The sequence below is a fragment of the Sinohyriopsis cumingii genome, chromosome 14 (genome assembly GCF_028554795.1).
Source record: "Sinohyriopsis cumingii isolate HCF-2022 chromosome 14, ASM2855479v2, whole genome shotgun sequence".
NCBI lineage: Eukaryota > Metazoa > Mollusca > Bivalvia > Unionida > Unionidae > Sinohyriopsis > Sinohyriopsis cumingii.
The window spans coordinates 36,656,312-36,674,861 of NC_142974.1; the positions used below are offsets into that span (position 1 = coordinate 36,656,312).

General features: G+C 37.1%; 2 protein-coding genes across 7 annotated transcripts in view; one reads left to right on the forward strand and one right to left on the reverse strand.

The window, feature by feature from the left end:
* LOC149783585 (MYND-type zinc finger-containing chromatin reader ZMYND8-like) overlaps positions 1 to 18,550 on the reverse strand; it is a 148,562-nt gene that overhangs the window by 78,642 nt on the left and 51,370 nt on the right. For all 6 annotated transcript variants that reach the window (XM_089931842.1, XM_089931845.1, XM_089931844.1 and 3 more), the window contains one exon: positions 34 to 68. In XM_089931842.1, the coding sequence (XP_089787968.1) occupies positions 34 to 58 (25 nt within the window). In that variant the 5' untranslated portion in view covers positions 59 to 68. The remainder of the gene's footprint in view (positions 1 to 33; positions 69 to 18,550) is intronic.
* Positions 6,459 to 7,139, forward strand: LOC149783586 (protein CFDP2-like). Its single transcript, XM_089932868.1, has one exon. It carries the CDS (start codon positions 6,459 to 6,461, stop codon positions 7,137 to 7,139), a length of 681 nt encoding a protein of 226 aa, XP_089788994.1.

The window sequence follows — 18,550 nt, forward strand, 5'->3', positions numbered from 1 at the left end:
CTATTTTGTGCAATATGAATAGATACAGCTTACCTTTCGTATTCTGAGATTTCTGCATGATGATTCACCTAAAAAAGGATAAAGTTTGTTTTGAATCATCGATGTGAAAACCTTTTTAACATTTATTTTGTAAATTATTTTCAGTATCATACTTAGTTGCACTCACACCCGCATTCACACACACTGGCAGGCAAATAAAAGGTCAACACTTTTTTGTGCAAGTATATTTATATTTCAACAAATATACAATTTGCAAGCCACTTGATCTGTATCTTTTGTTTTGGGTCTATGAGAACAGTAGCATAGTGTTAAAAATCATTCCAATGCCATGGTGCAAAAGGTTTTGATACAATCCCATAACAACATCTCAGCTTTCCATCAAACCTTAGTGATTTCCATTTGATAAAGTAAACATCTATTTAAGGTATGGGGAAGTGAGACAAGTTTTTAACCAAACAGAATATTCATCTGGGCATTTTAACCAGAACTGGATGTCAAAATGTATTTTGAAATCCATCCAACTGTAAAAATGTCACCTTCTAATGGCGTTTAGACAAATTAAGGCACTTATATTCCAATTTAATGACCAGCTGATAGTTGAATCTTCATGTACACACATACCATATGTACTTGTCTACAAGACAAGTCCAACTGCAAACTACACAGACCCAGATCTGCTGTCACATTTATGTCCATGCAGTTTGTTAGGTGTAATCAGTAGAACAAACAGCATAGGTCCTGACCTGCAGGAGCATAATGCTGCAACAGATCTGGTTCTTTGTAGTTTCACTTGACTTATAAGCAAGTACATATGGTAATAGAAACGCAATGTTATCTTTATTTTCTTCTTTATACATTTACAATGCACACACTAAATTTTGCAGGTTGGTCAATCTCTGATACATGTACATGATATGGTATGGCAGGAATACCATGACTTTGACTACTGACTATAACTGGACTGAAACTGACTATACTATAGTAACCACTATAAATAATGCATGGAAGAACAATATGAAATTTCTTACTTCTAAAACCATGGACGACATTAAGCTATGAGTGATTTATCCTGGAGTAAACCCCTGAATTATTGTAAAACTGTCAAGAAGGTGATATTGCCACAGTGCAATCAATTCGGAAATATCTTAGCACATTGAATTCTTCATTAAATGCTTAAGTTTGGTCACAGAATGATATCAGTGTAAAAGATAAATGTTTTGGCAAACATGGTGTGTATGGGTGTGTTATTTTATAACAGCAAGTCTACAAAATACATTACAACCTCGTTATAATGCCATCTATTAAAACAGTGCTGTTCAACCCACAGCCAGCGGGCTGATTTTAAATGGCCTGCCAGAGCTGGAGCAGCTACATAGTCGTTGCTTTTCAGTTTTATGCTGTGGCCCTTGGCTTCAAGAGAAATATTTTTCAGTGGCCCATGGTGTCAAAAAGGTTGGACAGCACTGTATTAAAACACAGTTTCTATTACAAGGCCAGCATATTCATGAATCCGATTTCATTTGGTTACTTATTTGTAGTGGCTTTAATGGCAGATTGTTGGCTATATCATACAGAGGAAATGGCAGCCAAGTAAGTGGCAGTAATATTCTGTATCATATACTTCATTATAAGGCAGTCTCATTATAAGACAGTAAACTAGACTACAGCTCTCCAGGACTGCATTAGGAGGGCATAATATATGGAGTATTTCATCATAAGGCATTCTCACTATATGGTGGCATACAGTGTCTCTCAAGAACTGCATTATAATGAGTACTGTACAATGTAATTCATTACAAGGCATTGTGTGTGTGTGTGTGTGATTTGGATTTTTTAAAGTAGCTTTAACAATTTTTCAGTCATATTGCTATGATGTCTGCAGTGTGGCAGTTTATAGTGACGTCTAGCACTAAGGCATCATACTGCAGACATGCAGCATGATGTCCCACCCAGTCATATTATCCTGACACCAGGCTGACCTGTCCTAACTCTAACCTCTTATGCTGAGCGCCAAGAGAGGCAGCTGTTAGTACCAGTTTTGAAAGTCTTTGGTATGACTTTGCCAGGGTCTGAACTAATGACCTCCTGCATCCAAGGCAGACATTCTAACCCCTAAGACACCAGAGCATTCTACAAGGCACTGTCAGTATAAGGTGGCATACTATGGCTATCAATGACTACATTATAATGACGGATTACTGTTTAATGCACTTCACTGTAAGGCAGCTTGGCAGTTTCACTATAAGGTGGCATACTCTGGCTCTCAAATCTATATATAATGAGGGAATATTCATTATACACAGTTTCACTGGAAGATGGCATACCCTAGCTCTCACAGGCTGCATTATAATGGGAGAGTATTCATTATACACAAATTCACTTTCAGATGGCACACACTGGCTCTCTCAGGCTGCATTATAATGGGGGAGTGTCACGGAATGGTGTAAATGTTGTTAATTAAATACATGTACTCGGGTTTCGTTTCTTTTCTCTGTACAACGATACCCAAGGGTGATTATAATATGGTCTATGTATTTCGAAATCGTGAGTACGATTCGTCCTGTGCCACACGTGCAAGGTGTTTTTGATAAAGAATAACGAAAATTCTAAAAGTATAAATACGTTACTACATGTAAAGGACCTTTACAATACTAATGGTTTTGTCAGTATGCGGCCTGCTAAAAGGATTCGCACAACTCCAGCTGTAGGGGTAGGTCATTTTTGGGTTTTAAGTGATAACTAGTGTATTACCATATTTGCCTTTGCATGTTTGTTATAGTTTTCTTAACATATCATAATGCGTGCATTTTTTATTCTTGTTGCGACGTAGTGCAGGACTTATATTGGTAATGTAAAACTACATTTTTTAAAAGAATTGTTTACTATTGTCTTATCAAGCAGGGTTAGGTTTACTATTGAACCTCTGTTTTGTAATTGCCATAATAATATAATCTTTTTTACCATGTATAACGTCCTTACGTTATGTCTGTATCAAGTGTAGTACACTGTATCGGGTATATTTTCAGCTGAGTGTGAGTGAGGTTTTGATGGTAGGAATATCCGGGGTGTCCGGTGTTGTCCGAGGGTAGAAACGTCCGTGTGTTCGGAGCGTTTAAGGTGCCGGAGCGTCTAATGTCTAGCGTCCGGAGTGTCCAGAGGGACTAAGGTGACCCAGCTGTAGAGCCGTCAAAAGACCAGGGGGTCCGGAGGGTCTAATATTTCAAGTGTCCGGAGGGTCTAATATTTCAAGTGATCATAGTATTCTGAGGGTCCGGAGTCTATATTGGTTGTGAAATTGATTCGGAGGAGCTGTGGAGCGGATATGGTGCACGGGTGACGGAGTGCATCTCCACACATGTATTTTTAGCTGTATGCTAATTTTGGGTTAGTAAGACCCAGTGTATTATTCAGGACTGGAAGGATAGATTGTATATCCGTTCTTGTTTAGTGACATAATTTCGCTACCTGAGCGAATACATTTTTTTTACTATGTGTAAACACTTACATTGTTTACTATTTGAGTGAACTATATTCATTTTTCCATTATTGAATCATTTGTGAAATCATTATCCTGTATTTTAGGGTTACTGAACTAAATTTATTTGTATATTTTTTCCATCTTTGAAACTGTGCGTTTTTATGTTAAATAGATCCAATATTTGGATTATAAATACGCACACATCTTCATAATCCACTATTCATATAAATCGCCACATTAAACCATATATCTGTGTCGTCAAAACGTGTTCTGTTGTTAATCCGAAATATCCCACCCGGTTATCTTGTTACACGTGCAAGGTGCCTTTGATAAAGAATAACGAAAATTCTAAAGGTATAAATACGTTACTACATGTAAAGGACATTTACAATATTAATGGTTTTGTCAGCAAGCGGCCTGCTAAAAGGAATCGCACAACTCCAGCTGTAGGGGTAGGTAATGTAGGTATTCATTATATGGCAACTTTACAATAAGATGGCATATCCTGGCTCACAAGGACAGCATTGTCACGAGGGATTATTGTATAATACACTTCATGATAAGGCAGTTTCACTAGGTGTTGGTATGTTGTTATGGGATTAAAGCCATTTTTCAGCACATGACAGGCTATACATGGCAACCAGTATATCTGGTGGAGGAAGAACCTGGAAAGATCCAGGGAAGAATTACAGGCACACAGAAAGTCAATGGCAAGCTTTCTCATATAACAACACTGGCTGCTATAAGGCGGTATACTCTGGCTCTCAGAGTTACAATGGGGAAATACTGTACTTATCACCTATTACTTACCATCTGCAACAGATGTTGACAGTGTCAGATGGATGTTTGCTGAAATGCTAATCTTTCAAATACAAGGTGTTACTTTTATCTAATATGAGTATTTGACAACTGTTTATATCTGACATCACAATAACATGCCAATAATTATGATTCATGTCTAGCTACATGACATGGCAATATATAAAACAACAAATATACAGTAGACCCATTTGTTTCAACGCATTTCCTCACTTGTATCCCAATCCCTAACCATCGCCCTTCTTGTGGCAGCCTCACCTCCACTGCGTTTCATAATTCAGTACAACCAAAGTCTTGTTTTTTTTTTTAATCACCTGTCAAGTTAAGATCATATTCTAAATACACAAATGATTGTTATAAAATAATGTGAATACCATTATTCACAGACTACCTATCTTGAGGGACCATTTTCTGCTGGCAGAAGGTAGGCTGATTCATTTGAATGGCATCCTTAACCCTTTAGCTACTACAGCTGTTGTGCAGTTTCACTACTGCTGAGTGCTATCATATCAGATACTGAGACTGCTGATGCTGATTTCATACCATTTCAGTCTCAGGTCTTGCTTTTGGTCCCCCATTTTCTTGACCAGACATTCAGGAAAAAACTTAAGAAAAAAAATTGATCTCATTGCTTAGTCCAAGCTTGATTGTTGAACCAACACGAGAATCAAAATCACTGATCTTGAACACGGCGAGGTCAAAACTCTATTGTGCAAGTGGGACTATGTTCGCCTCGTCATCCGATTAAAAATCACTTGCATCTGGTATTGAAACAGGACTAATATCAATATCTGATCCATTTTCTAAGAATGATCCATTAAACTCTTCGATAACACTTGCACTGAACCCTTTGAAGTTGCTCATATCTGAATCGGAATCCATCTTTGTTTATTTCAACTACACGTGTTTAGTTAATTGCAGGAAAGCCCCGACAGCGTCTAAATGTAACCTCTCAGCTTTCACACTTGTATCAAAATTTTGAGTAAACTGTCCTCTCATTGGTTATGATGATCAAAAATATGTAAACTTCTGAACTTTCAACCAATCAATGTTCAGTCAACATAGCAGTCACGTCCGGATAGATGTGACAATGGGTTTTCCAGTACTGCTGAAATATATGCACATGAGAGCCACTGGGGTAATAAACTATGCTTACCAACACTGCATGTAAGCATCAGTGGGGTTCAGGAGCTATTTACAGGTGACGCTTAGATGCAGTAGTCGTAACTAAAGGGTTAATATGTTATATACTACATCATGCTAATGCAAATGGGAACTAAGTGTCTTTTCCAGGGACACACCATGGCAACCAACAAAAGCAGTCCTGGGTGGGTATCACATATTAAGACAACCAACCAGAGCAGTCCTGGGTGGTATCACACACCAAGGCAACTAACCAGAGTAGTACTGGGTGGGTATCACACACCAAGGCAATCAACCATAGAAGTACTAGGATGTTATCACATACCAAGACAACCAACCAGGGCAGTCCTGGGTGGGTATAACATGCCATGGCAACCAACCAGAGCAGTCCTGAGTGGGAATCACACATCAAGGCAACCAATCAATGCAGTCTTGAGTGCGGGTATCACACACCAAGGCAACCAACTAGAGCAGTCCTGACTGAGTATCACACATCAAGGCAACCAGCCAGAGCAACCAATTTAGGAAGGTCCATTGGATCCATACAGGATGAAATAAGACACTTCCACCCCTACGAGTCTCCCAACTAAGGGTAAAATAGTGTGATGATAGCACAGCATCACTGGGCAAAAGTCCTCATTGATGAAGTCAATGGCCAGGGTGGAATGGCTCCAAGATGAGCTCAATGACCATGTGCTAAGGGCCAGGGAATGCCACACTATATCAGTTTATTTTGGCTGTATCATCCAGTCTGGAGAGGGATGGGCTCTGCCAGGCTGTATCTTGCCCCGACACACCACATGAAGACAACAATTCTTCCATACCAGATCAATCGCATCCCAGGTCAACAATGACCGTGCCTTCAGCTGCACGCCAGGGAGGAGGTGACAAGTATGCTACTGATGCCTCCACTACCAAGATCCGTGGGAGAGACATCATGATCATCGGAACATGAAACTTTAGAAGACTAAGGGCTGTGGGAAAGTTGAAAGAACTTATACATGAGTTGGAGAAGTACATGTGGAACATTATTGGTCTCTGTGAAGTGTGCTGGAAAAACTTTGGCGAAATAACAACAGATGAAGGGCATAAGCTCTACTTCTGTGGAAGAGGGGACAAACACAATCATGGCATTGGATTTCCTGTCCACAATGGCATTGTGAACAGCATTATGGGTTGCTGCCCACTCTCAGGCAGGCTTAATACCTTCTACCTGAGGGCGACTCCCTTCAACACCACAATCATACAGGCCTATGCACCCAATATAACTATGATGACAACAAACTGGAGAATTTTCATAACCAACTGCAGGATCTCACTGACAACTCATCCAAGAAGGACATTGTTTGTACAAGGAGACTGGAATGCAAAGGTGGGAGTTGATTCACAAACTGGCAAAACACATGTAGAACCTTTTGCAATGCAGAAACAAATGAAAGAGGACTCATGGTTCTTGGAGTTTGCTGCCTATAACAATCTTGTGCTAGCCAACATGTTCGGCCCTCACAAAGCATCTACAAGATGGACCTGGCACAGTCCAGATGGACAACATCACAACCTGATTGACTACATCTTGGTGAAAAAAGGATTTTGCACAGGACTGAATATTGCCGGAACACGAAGTTTTCCAGGAACAGATATTGGAAGTGACCATGATTTATCAATGACAATGTTTCACCTCCACCTGAAAATGATCTAAATGCCTGATCAAGCAAGAATCAGATTTGACCTTGAAAAATTGAAAGATTCAAAAGTCGCAGAAGCCTTCCAAGCAATGATAGGTGGTAAATTTGCACCTTTGATAACCCTGGACAGCCAAGACACCGACCTAGAGTCCTTAATAACCACATTCAACACAGCTACAATTAGCACCGCTATCAAGATCATTGGCAAATATCGTCAAACAAAGAAACCTTGCATCACAACAGATAACCTTGATCTATGCAACAAAAGAGAACTAAAAAAGGGAAAAAGAGATCATAAAGGAGCTCGAAAATACAGAGATAACACGATCAGGAAAAGCATGAAAAAGGCAAAGGAATCCTCAGAATTGTACAATCATAAGACCCAATGAGATCCAGCAGTACTAAATTGCCCTCAGTCAGAAGAAATTGATGATAACCCCATTCTTTGTGAAGAAGCAGAAATTGCAGTTAGGTCACTAAAGAAAGTAAAGTCAGCTGACATTGACAACATACCAGCAGAGCTCATTCATGCAGGAGGAGAAGAGATAGCCACAGTCCTAACAACAATATGCAACAAGATATGGCGGACAGGAGAATGGCCCACTACAAGGACTTGTGTAAGAAAGTGTAAACTGAAGTGGTACAGTCATGTCTCAAGATCATCTGGACAAGCAAAAACAATCTTGCAAGGCACGGTGCTAGGGTGCAGAAGGACAGGCAGAAAGAAATAAGTAGGAAGACAACATTAAGGAGTGGACAGGTATGGAATTTGGAGATTACCAAAGGGCTATAGAGAACAGGGAAAGATGGAGAGAACTGGTTGTAAAGTCAACTGTGGTGCCCCACTTACCTCTTGGGTGGTGGTGGTGGTGGTGATGATGATGATGGTGATGATGATGATGATGATGATGATAATGATGATGATGATAATGATGATGAATGTGATGATGACTCACTGCGGTTCTAGGCAGGTATCGCACACCAAGACAACCAATCAGGGCAGTCCTGAGTGGGTATCACACAACAAGGCAACTAATTAAAGCAGTCCTGTGTGTGGGAATCACAACCAAGCCAATCATCCAGAGCAGTCCTGGGTGGGTATCACACACCAAGGCAACCAATCAAAATAGTCCTGGGTGTGGGAATCACAACCAAGCCAACCATCCAGAGCAGTCCTGGGTGGGTATCACACACCAAGGTAACCAATCATGGCAGTATTGAGTGGGTATCACACACCAAGGTAACCAACCAGGGAACTCCAAGTTTGTATCAAACATGCAACCTTGGAATTACAAGTCCAATACTCTACAAAATGACCACCATGGTCAGCAGAAAGGGTAATCACTAAAGACAAGTCTACTTTTGTGAATTCACTGCTTATCAGTGGATGAGGTTGTCAAGTGGGCAAAATAAAATTTATTTTGTCATAAGAACCATTTCTGTCCAAAATATTTTGATTAAATACATATACAAAACAACTCCAAGCATATCCAGTTACATTATTACATATATACAAACCACATCCAAAATACAGTGTATATCACTAGCTACAGTATTATATATTAACAAATGACCTCTATCTACATCCACATTTACAATATCTTATATCTGTAAAACCGACCCCAGTAATACATCCAGTTTACATATTTACAAACCTCCTCAAATCATTTATCCAGTTTCAGTATTACAGATCTACAAACCACACCAATCATATCCAGTCACGGAATTAAAAATCTACAAATCACCCTTATCATATCTAGTTCCATTATTACAGATCTACAAACCACGACAATTGTGTCCAGTTCCAGTATTACATATCTACAAACCACCCCAACTGTATCCAGTTACGGTATTACAGATCTCGCAGGTAGAAAAATCCTTTGCTATGTTGCCCGGGGCAAGTAAAAATTAATGCTGGACAACAATTTTCCCAATGTAAAAGCCTGGATGGGTGAACAAACAATATTGTTAAATAATGACTGTTTTGAAATGTAAAATGGAGTTCTCTTGTATTTTCCAGCAACAAACATTTGATAATTAAATTTGTCTTCCAGAGAACCTACATTAGGGTGGAAAATTATTGAATATAGTTCTGTAGTTGAGTAGGTATTGGGTGATTGCTGTCGGTCATACCAACCCATACTGATTATCTCAGTAAGTAATCAGTCCATACTACCAGCCCCTCAGGGAGAACCTTTAAAGAAACAAGACTCATTAGTGTTTGTCTCTTGTCAACACACCAACATGTAGTAACATTTCTTTTTCATATTGGGCTTGACACACAAGCTGCCCATGATCTAGTACAGTGTACATGTATTACGCCTTCTCATTGGTCTATGGAAGAAATGGACACAAGCTGTAGAGAATATGAAAGTTGATTCTGTTGGATAACTTTGCAAAAGGGATATGGCATTTAAATTATCACACCAGTCACAACTGTGTCTGCATACTGTACTGGCTTATGGGGTAAAGGCTAAACAAAAACTTGTGTGGAAAGTTAAGAGACTTCTTACAGTTCTAACACAGTGTCATTATTATGTAAACTACTATGTAAACTCAGATAAAAATAAAATATGTTTAAGTTTCTGGTCATGGGTGGGCAACTACCAGAAAGCAGAAGGGCAACAAAATGCCATGGAAAAAGGTAATTGTTTGACAATCTTTTATTTGCTGATCTCAGATTAAATATACACGTAAACTTCTTTGAACTTTAGCAGGACACATGGTTAGTATATAAATATTCTGTGGAATATTATGTGTGTGTGTGTGTATGTGTGTATGTCGCATATTGGTGAATAATACTGATTCCAGCAATATTGGGGGCAACTGAAAGATTTTTCAAAGATGGCTGTCCACAAATTTTTTAGCCATGACATCTACAAACCAGCCCCAATCACATCAACAGTTTTGAAACTTCTGTCTTTAGCTAGGAAGAACAAACTAAACTCAAGTCTTTAAAGAGAAAGGACAAACAAATCTCAATGAGATCCATAGTTTTGAATCTCAGTCTTTAACTTGGAAGGGCTAACAAACTCCAACTATATCCACAATGCTGAAGTCTCCATTTTTAACAATGATGGTGGTCAACTAATCATATATATTTTTGAAGTGTCCATTTTTAACTAGGAACAATAAAGTAACCATATCCACAGCTTCAAGTCTCAGTATTTAAATACGAAGGCAAACAAAAAATGATGCGTTCCACATTCATGAAACGTCCACTGAGATCTGCATTTATGTGGTCTCAGTCTTTAAATCTGAAGAACAAAACATCCCCAACCATATCACTGTTTGAAGTCCAAGTGTTTAACTAGGAAGGATAAAACAAACCCAAGTGAGATCCATGGTTTTGAAATCTCGGTCTTTAACTCAGAAGGATGAGATGGGCAACATTCACATTAAGTCTCATATGTATGCAGGCAGGATATGTATACACTAGGTTACAAATGTAAACTTGTCAATTCAAACAAATACTCAACATTTTAACCAAAAAAATTGTATAAGTAAAATCAATGGACAGAATACTTTTGCACTGACCAAACACAATTTGCCTGTTTTGAAAGCCAAGACAAGAAATAATTTTAGCATTCTAATTAGCATCCAGCTTAAAAACCTTCTCCAATACACTGTAGGTATCAGCTTTACAAGCCTGCAGTACTTTTCATTACAACATTGTAGTGAGTCACGATTATACCAGAGACCTACTCCTTAACATTTGGCCGAGGGGGAGGGGGGGCAGGCACTTTAAAATTTCCATCTGTCAATATCTGGAAAAAATATCTTGCTCTGATTTATAGCAAAATAGCACATTACATGTATGTATGTATGTATGTATGTATGTATGTATGTATCTATGGATGCATGTGTGTGTGTGTGTGTGTGTGTGTGTGTGTGTATATTTATGTGTGTATGAACATTTAAGGTCATAATAGCAGAATAGCTATAACGTGTCAATACAAAGCAAAATTCTAAAATATAATATTAAAAACTACACACAAATCTTTAGAAAATGAGAAGGCTGCATTTGTACAAGTTATTTTTTTTTAACTCTTTGGGATAAACTTGTAATCAAAGTTTTTACAATAAAATTTTATAAGTAAAATCAATTGTATTAAAAATTGGACAGGATTTGATCCCATTTCTTTCAAACTGACTCAAGGGGTGAACTAATTATATACACTTACAGTACAGTAATGCCATGCATTCATTATATACACTTACAGTATAGTAATGCATTATGTACAATAACAGTACAGTAATCATGCCATGCATTCATTATATAAACTTACAGTACAGTAATGCCTTGCATTAATTATATTCACTAACAGTACAGTAATGCCATGCATTCATGTAGTAACTTCAAACCTTAGAGAAGCAGTAGGCAACCACTTGGGACCTATTTATAGAAACCAATGCTAAAACATAAAACATTACAAGACAGTCAATGGGACAACCAGCTGTACTGTAGTATTTAAGTGCTCTAAGAACTGTGAGACCACTTTTGTGCATTTGGAATTATACTATTGGCTGTTACCCACCACACACATTTCCTGGCTAACAACATTCACTGTTTGATATATAACACATGTAGTTTCCCTCTTGGTCCAATAAGGCAAGATCTTTCAGCAAAGCCAGGCTAGGACTAAAGATGATGCAATTTCTAACCTTTGATTTTTACCTTCCAACTTTTGAGCAAAACCAGACAATTACTACAAACAGCTGGACTTAAGTAATCACTGACATGAAGATAGTCTGTTAAATCCTGTCTGGAATTAATCTGGATATATACAATGACCTATACAGGGCAGCCACCAAATAAAATTTTCTCCACTTTTCTTAAACACATAAATTGTAGAGTGACTTGACCCATGCACTGAGAAAGACTGACTGTTTGTCACCAGCACAGCAACACAGAAAACATTATATCATGCCAAAGCAATTAGTTTCATCTTTTAAGTCACAGCAATACAGCAAATCATTTATTACCGAGTCAAGTATCTTGCCAAAGGACATCACAGTAGCCAATGTCAGATGTGCGGATAGGATTAAAAAAAACGCACCGTTAAGTCATGAGTCCAGCATTCTAATCACTAAGCTACTGTGGGTCCTCCAAAGAAATGCACATGACACTGGACAGTCTAGCCTGGTCCTGGCAGGATTTTAACCAGTCCAGACTTGTGGTTGCAAGTTTTTCATGCTAAACGTTGAGCCATTGCAAGCCCCAGTCAGAAATGTTAAACTGTCACCTACCCTCAATATGAATTATCCAATAATAGTGACAGTGCAGCGCATACTGCAAATCATGCAATAAAATCAGTAGATTAGTAATCTTTCATTTTCAATAGTAACTGCATGCTTACACTTGATCTTTTTTTAACTGCAAAATACATATTTTCAAAATAAAGTTTTCCAGCCTTGAATCAACATGTCTGAAGATGCTCAATAACTAAATTAAAATCAAATTTGACACATGCTCAACATTAAGTTTACATTATGAATCACACACCAAATAAATGTCAAAAATTTGATAATCAGTTTTTATCAAAAGTAAGTGGCTTCCATCAGATAATCCTAGTAAGAGCTAACTGCAACAGTTAAGGGCGTAATATTTCTTCATGTGATACGGTAATTAAGTATTTAGTGTATTCCATCAAGTCAATGATCAGGTTGAGAAATTTCCAAGAATCCACTTGCCAGGTACTTCAATATTTGTATTCACCAAGAAATAAACCGTAATAAACTAGAATTAAAGAAATGAAATGGTTTAAAGATGTTAGGAACATAAATTTGATCATGTGAAAGGTTGTTTTTTAGACTTATTCTGTTACCCTTCAAACTAAAACAATTGAAACCAGCCAGTTTTCCATTCTGTAAGCATTGAATAGTTCTGAGGAGTGCATATGAAGTGCTTGCATGAACTTGATCAAAACAATTGAAAACGTCTGGCTGAAAGTATAGACATTCAGTGAACAATATTCTCAACAGAGCATTCTTTTCAGTAAAGAGAAGCAGTGGTCAGTCTTGAATCAGCATTTGCCTGATACGGTGAGTAATGTAAAAATTCACTTAATAGCCCATAATTTTTATTTCACAATTTAAAAAAACCTGTGCAAGTGAATTTTCAGCCCTTCAGATGAATAGTATTGTGGTGCTGTTAACTCATTATCCCAGCGTGCCATGTTTATGTGTAATGACAAAGTACCTGTAACGAACCGAAGGCAGAATTTTGCAGAATTAGAGCATGTGGGCCAGACGTCTTACTAGGAGTTACATAATTCTGGGTCTCTAAATTGGCTTCAAAGGTATTTAATCCTTATGCAAACATGGCTTCTGACAAAGGGCATTTTCAGGCTGGATACTCCGTAGCGCGCAAAGATGGTGTGAAGAAGGTAAAAGAACATCAAACGATAGGCGTGTCAACTAATTACGGATGAGAGAAGCTAGATCTTCCTCTGGGAGGGGCCAATACTTTAGGCGGGAAAATGCTTCATTCTTAGTCGTTAACACGCACAGACCCGTCAGAGGGCAGCTAATTCTCGGCAGAGAGAGAAATATTGTCAAGTAAAGCAGGAAGCTTATGTTGAGGAGGGAATTTTAGCTAAAAGCCACTCCAAGACTTAACTTGTAAAAAGAAAGGAATTGAACTGGGTAAACAAGCTTCTCAAAGGTAAGATGGTATCTTGGCCGAGTCTTTGTGCTTGATTTGAGTAGATAGTTGAATATATTAGAATACTGAATCCTCACATATAGTTGCATTTATTAGAATATTTAATCGCATTGTATTGTTGAATTTATTAAATAACTGAATTATGACATGTACTTAACATCTATCAGAATGTAGAAATTAGACGGAGTTGGATTTATGTGCATATGTACTTATATGTATAATTCTGTAATTCTTAGGACACATGCAATAGGAATGATTACATAGTAACGATGGGTAGATAAAGTGATTGTGTTACAATAAGTCATTGAGTAATGCTATTCGTGCGTACAGCGCAAGGCATGAATCCGATAAGTGGAAATTTATATGTACATAGGGCCTGGTAAAATTGTTCGCCCATTAGTCTGATGGAAGGTCAGTGAGAGAGTGGTTAATTTCAAAGAGTAAAGTAGGGAGACAAAGGTGTACATCCCTTATATTTCTTCAGGAAGCTCCCAGGGTGCAGTGAGAGTCGGTGCTGAGATATTCCAGGGTGTACGAAGTGACGACACCGAGAGAATAATAAGGAAGCCATAGAGACTTCCAGTGTGTACACAAGAGGCACAGTGTATAGGATGAAGAGGAAGGAAGAAGGAAAGAAGAGAAATCAGATGAGTACTTGGGAAAACTCACTGAACAGAGACTCTGACAATAGGATATTAATTTCTATATGACAAAGTAAAGAGTAAAGGGCATTTGGTCAACCTGGCCAATATTGTATTATGATATACTGAAATGAAGATTTATGTCCATGAAATTCTTGCATTCGTATATTTCATAAAATTGTTATTTATTCAACCATGACTTGTTATATGTATTTAGAGTTGGAACTGCTGACTGAGGGCTCGTGAGTCATTAAATTTTAATGTGCACATTCTGCAGTACTGTATTATTTATAATACCATAGTGGATCAGTATTATTTGTAATACACTAGTGGGGTTGTGACAGTACCCTTCTTTCGAGCTCAGTAACAGCAACATAAGTTATGATACACCAAACCAGGTACAGAAAATGATGTGTTATTTTTAAACTTTTGATGTAGCTATAACACCTTTAGTCACATCGCTACAATATCTGCAGTGTGGTAATTTATAGTGATGTCTAGGACTGGAGCATCATGCCACAGACATGTATCATCATGTCCCACCCAGTCACATTACCCTGACAACAGGCCGACTAGTCCTAACGCCAACCTCTTAATGCTGAGCCAAGTGAGGTAGCTGCTAGTACCATTTTTATAAGTCTCTGGCGGATTCAGCCAGGGTTTGAACCCAAGACCTCCTGCATCCAAGGAGGACCCTCCAACCACTTAGGCCACCCAATGGGTCACAGAGAATGATAAAGATGTAGTCCTACAATGATAGCAAATAATGCAGTCTTTCTATTCACATTAAAAAGAGGACCGTCTACACGGTTACGGGCCATACAATGTGAAGGACTGGGACGCAAGTGGCCCATGGATGGGACATGCCTGTCCAAGATTTAAAGCAGATTTGTCCAAACTGCTGTTAGCACTGAGCATCTACACTTAGTAAGGCATGATTATTTCTTAACCTTGTAGCATATAGGTAAATAATTCGTTTTATGTTCCTTGCATGTTACACAATAAAGCAATATCTAATAAGCATGTTACACAATAAAGCAACATCTAATAAGCATGTTACACAATTAACAACATCTTATAAATTCAAGTCATCTTTCCTTTAGGTGTACAGCAATCATGGATTGGATTTTTCTACATACTATCAATTTCTTATTTCTATCCAATTAGCAACATGAATAAATGGTACATTAAAGTTTAGCATGGGTCCTTTTGAGAGAGTTTCAATCAGTCATCCTGCATTAATTCTGTCTCGTGTCCTGTCAAAATACTAATAGGAGTTATAAATTATTTATTATCACCAAAATGTATTTCGAGTCTAGTTGTCATTCATTGTGAAACTTCTGTCAAAACATTTGACATAAACTAAAATATAAACAGGCAACTTTTATACTGACATCAAAGCACTCCAACAAGAAAATTTATGCAACAATTTTATTTAAGATAAGAACATTGCCCGTGTTAAATATTATGTAACGATGAGAATAAATATTCAAAAAGAATCACAAAAATGACATCTCTTCAAATTTCTGCATTATTTACTTATTTAATAAGTAAATATTGAGCTAATTCCAGGTTTACCACGTCAAATATCTAACCCACCTCCAAAAAGTTTAACTTTTTTGTGTATTTGACTAACGAGCCATTCCCCAAACCCCTACCAGAGCCCCCTCCCTGAAATCCCACCAGAAAAGACCTAACCCTTTACCCTTCACACTAACTGATACAGATAGATCATATGGAGGACTATACTTATCTACCATATCTGGAGAAGATCTGGACAGATGCATAAGCACAGGGACACAATATCCCCCAATGCTGAAGTCTGGAGACAAATTACTCTTTTTTCCAAACATTAAAACTAGACAAGCAGAAAAGTTTGCCTATGATTGTCATCTTGTACTAATACTGGCATATTACATCCTAATAACCCATTGATTATTCCTTTTTATCAAACTGGAGTGATTACATGTGTATTGAGTCCAACTACAAACATCGATTCTGATCTACCATCATATAATGTGCCAGCAGATAGGGGTCTAAATTGTTTGTTCTACTCGTTACTCAAACCAACTTGCAAGCCTAGATCTGCCGGTGCTTTATGCAGTGGCAGATCTAGGTTTGCATAGTTTGCAGTTTGGACTTAACTTATAAATGAGTACATACGGTAGTCTTTTGACATAATGCCAAATTGGCCCCATATTTGATAAAGCCAGTCTTTCTGGTTTTCTCTGAGCAGCCAATCATCTAAGGAGTTAGAATAAAATCAATTTTCTTTCGCTAAGTAAGTATGGATATTAGTGTCATCTTTTATTTTATATACTTTTACAAACATTTAACAGTTTAACATTTGTAACATTTATGTTTTTTCTTGCACATTTTAATGTTCAATTAGAATAAATCTTTCCTAAAGTTTTTCTGCAATTCTTTGTCACTATTTTCAGAATTTACTATTAATCAGCACAACAGAGCAAGTATTGTGTAAACATGGTGTTAAACCCTTTAACATACATATATACAGCTACACTCATATATATATATATATATATATATATATATATATATATATATATATATATATATATATATATATATATATATATGACTGTTTCGGAAACATTTACAGCTGCATTTCATAGCATGAACAGTTGAGCATAAAAAATTTAGTTTTATGTAAGGTATTTTTTCCTCAGCTGGGATTGTTAGAACTATTTGTGAAAAAAAATAAATAGCTTATAACATCTAATATAGCCATCTATGTAGTGGAGCTATTGAAAAACCTGTTTTGATTTCTAATTTCCATTATTGTAATGATTTTCAGTTTCCATTATTTGAATGGTTTTCAGTTTCCATTATTGTAATGATTTTCAATTTCCATTATTTGAATGATTTTCAATTTCCATTATTTGAATGATTTTCAGTTTCCATTGTTTGAATGATTTTCAGTTTCCATTATTTGAATGATTTTCAGTTTCCATTATTTGAATGATTTTCAGTTTCCATTTTTTAAACAATTTAAGGCAGAACGTATTGTAGCAAATATAGAATAAATGAAAAGTTTATAACAAAATGAAAGTAAGCTAATTGTCCTAAATACATTTTACACTTTAAAAACAATTCATCAAAATTATCAATAAATATGATGCATTATGCAAAGAACCACTCAATAAAGAAGAGTCTATCTGTTTGCATTTTTGTGTAGTGGTGGTCATGTGGTGGCAGGCAACTATATATATATTTTTTTTTTTTGGTAAAAATTAAATATTAGCATACATATGAAAAATTCATGGCAATGATCTGAAAATGTTAAAGTTAAACATCTTGAATAAAAACATATGTAAGTTGTGGTAACAATGTACACAAGGAAATAGATACCTGATGTTGGGAAAGGGACAAGCTGTTGGTATGCCTGTGATTATATAACATATTACATGCTCCTGAAAATACCTTCTTTTGCACAGATTAATGACAGAGGCCTTTGTCAGGCACTTTACCATGACATTGCAATGTCACTACATATTGGTTGTTGTTGTTGTAGGCTTTAGTGCCATTTTTCAGCACAATATAGGCTATACATGGCAGCTAGTATAAATGGTGGAGGAAGAACCCAGGAAAACCCTTGACCCACAAGAAGTTACTGGCAAGCTTTCTCACATACCCACACTAGCCAAACCCGACACTCAAACCCACACAGACAGGTGAGATGGCAGTGATCCATAACGGTGAACACTTTAGACCACATGGTCACTTGGGGCCCAAACTCTTTAGAAAGACTGCCTTCAGTGATAGATAAAAATATGTCCCCATTCTGTCTTTTAGTTTCCATGAATGTAGAAACGTAGGTATACATCAAAGACTGAACAAATAAACAGATTGTGAATGAATAAATGAATAAATGAATGAATGAATGAATCAATCAATCAATGAGAAACAAGATAATTAATTTACCAACAAAGGAAAAGGAGGTAATTTACTAACAAAAATCTCAGTATAAAACTGAAATAATTATTCCAGTTGTTTTACATGAAGACAGTTTATTGTTGTACAATACAGAAAGTGAAATACATTTGTTATACAATTACATAATAATGGCTATTCATTTTCAAATGGGGTTGCAGAA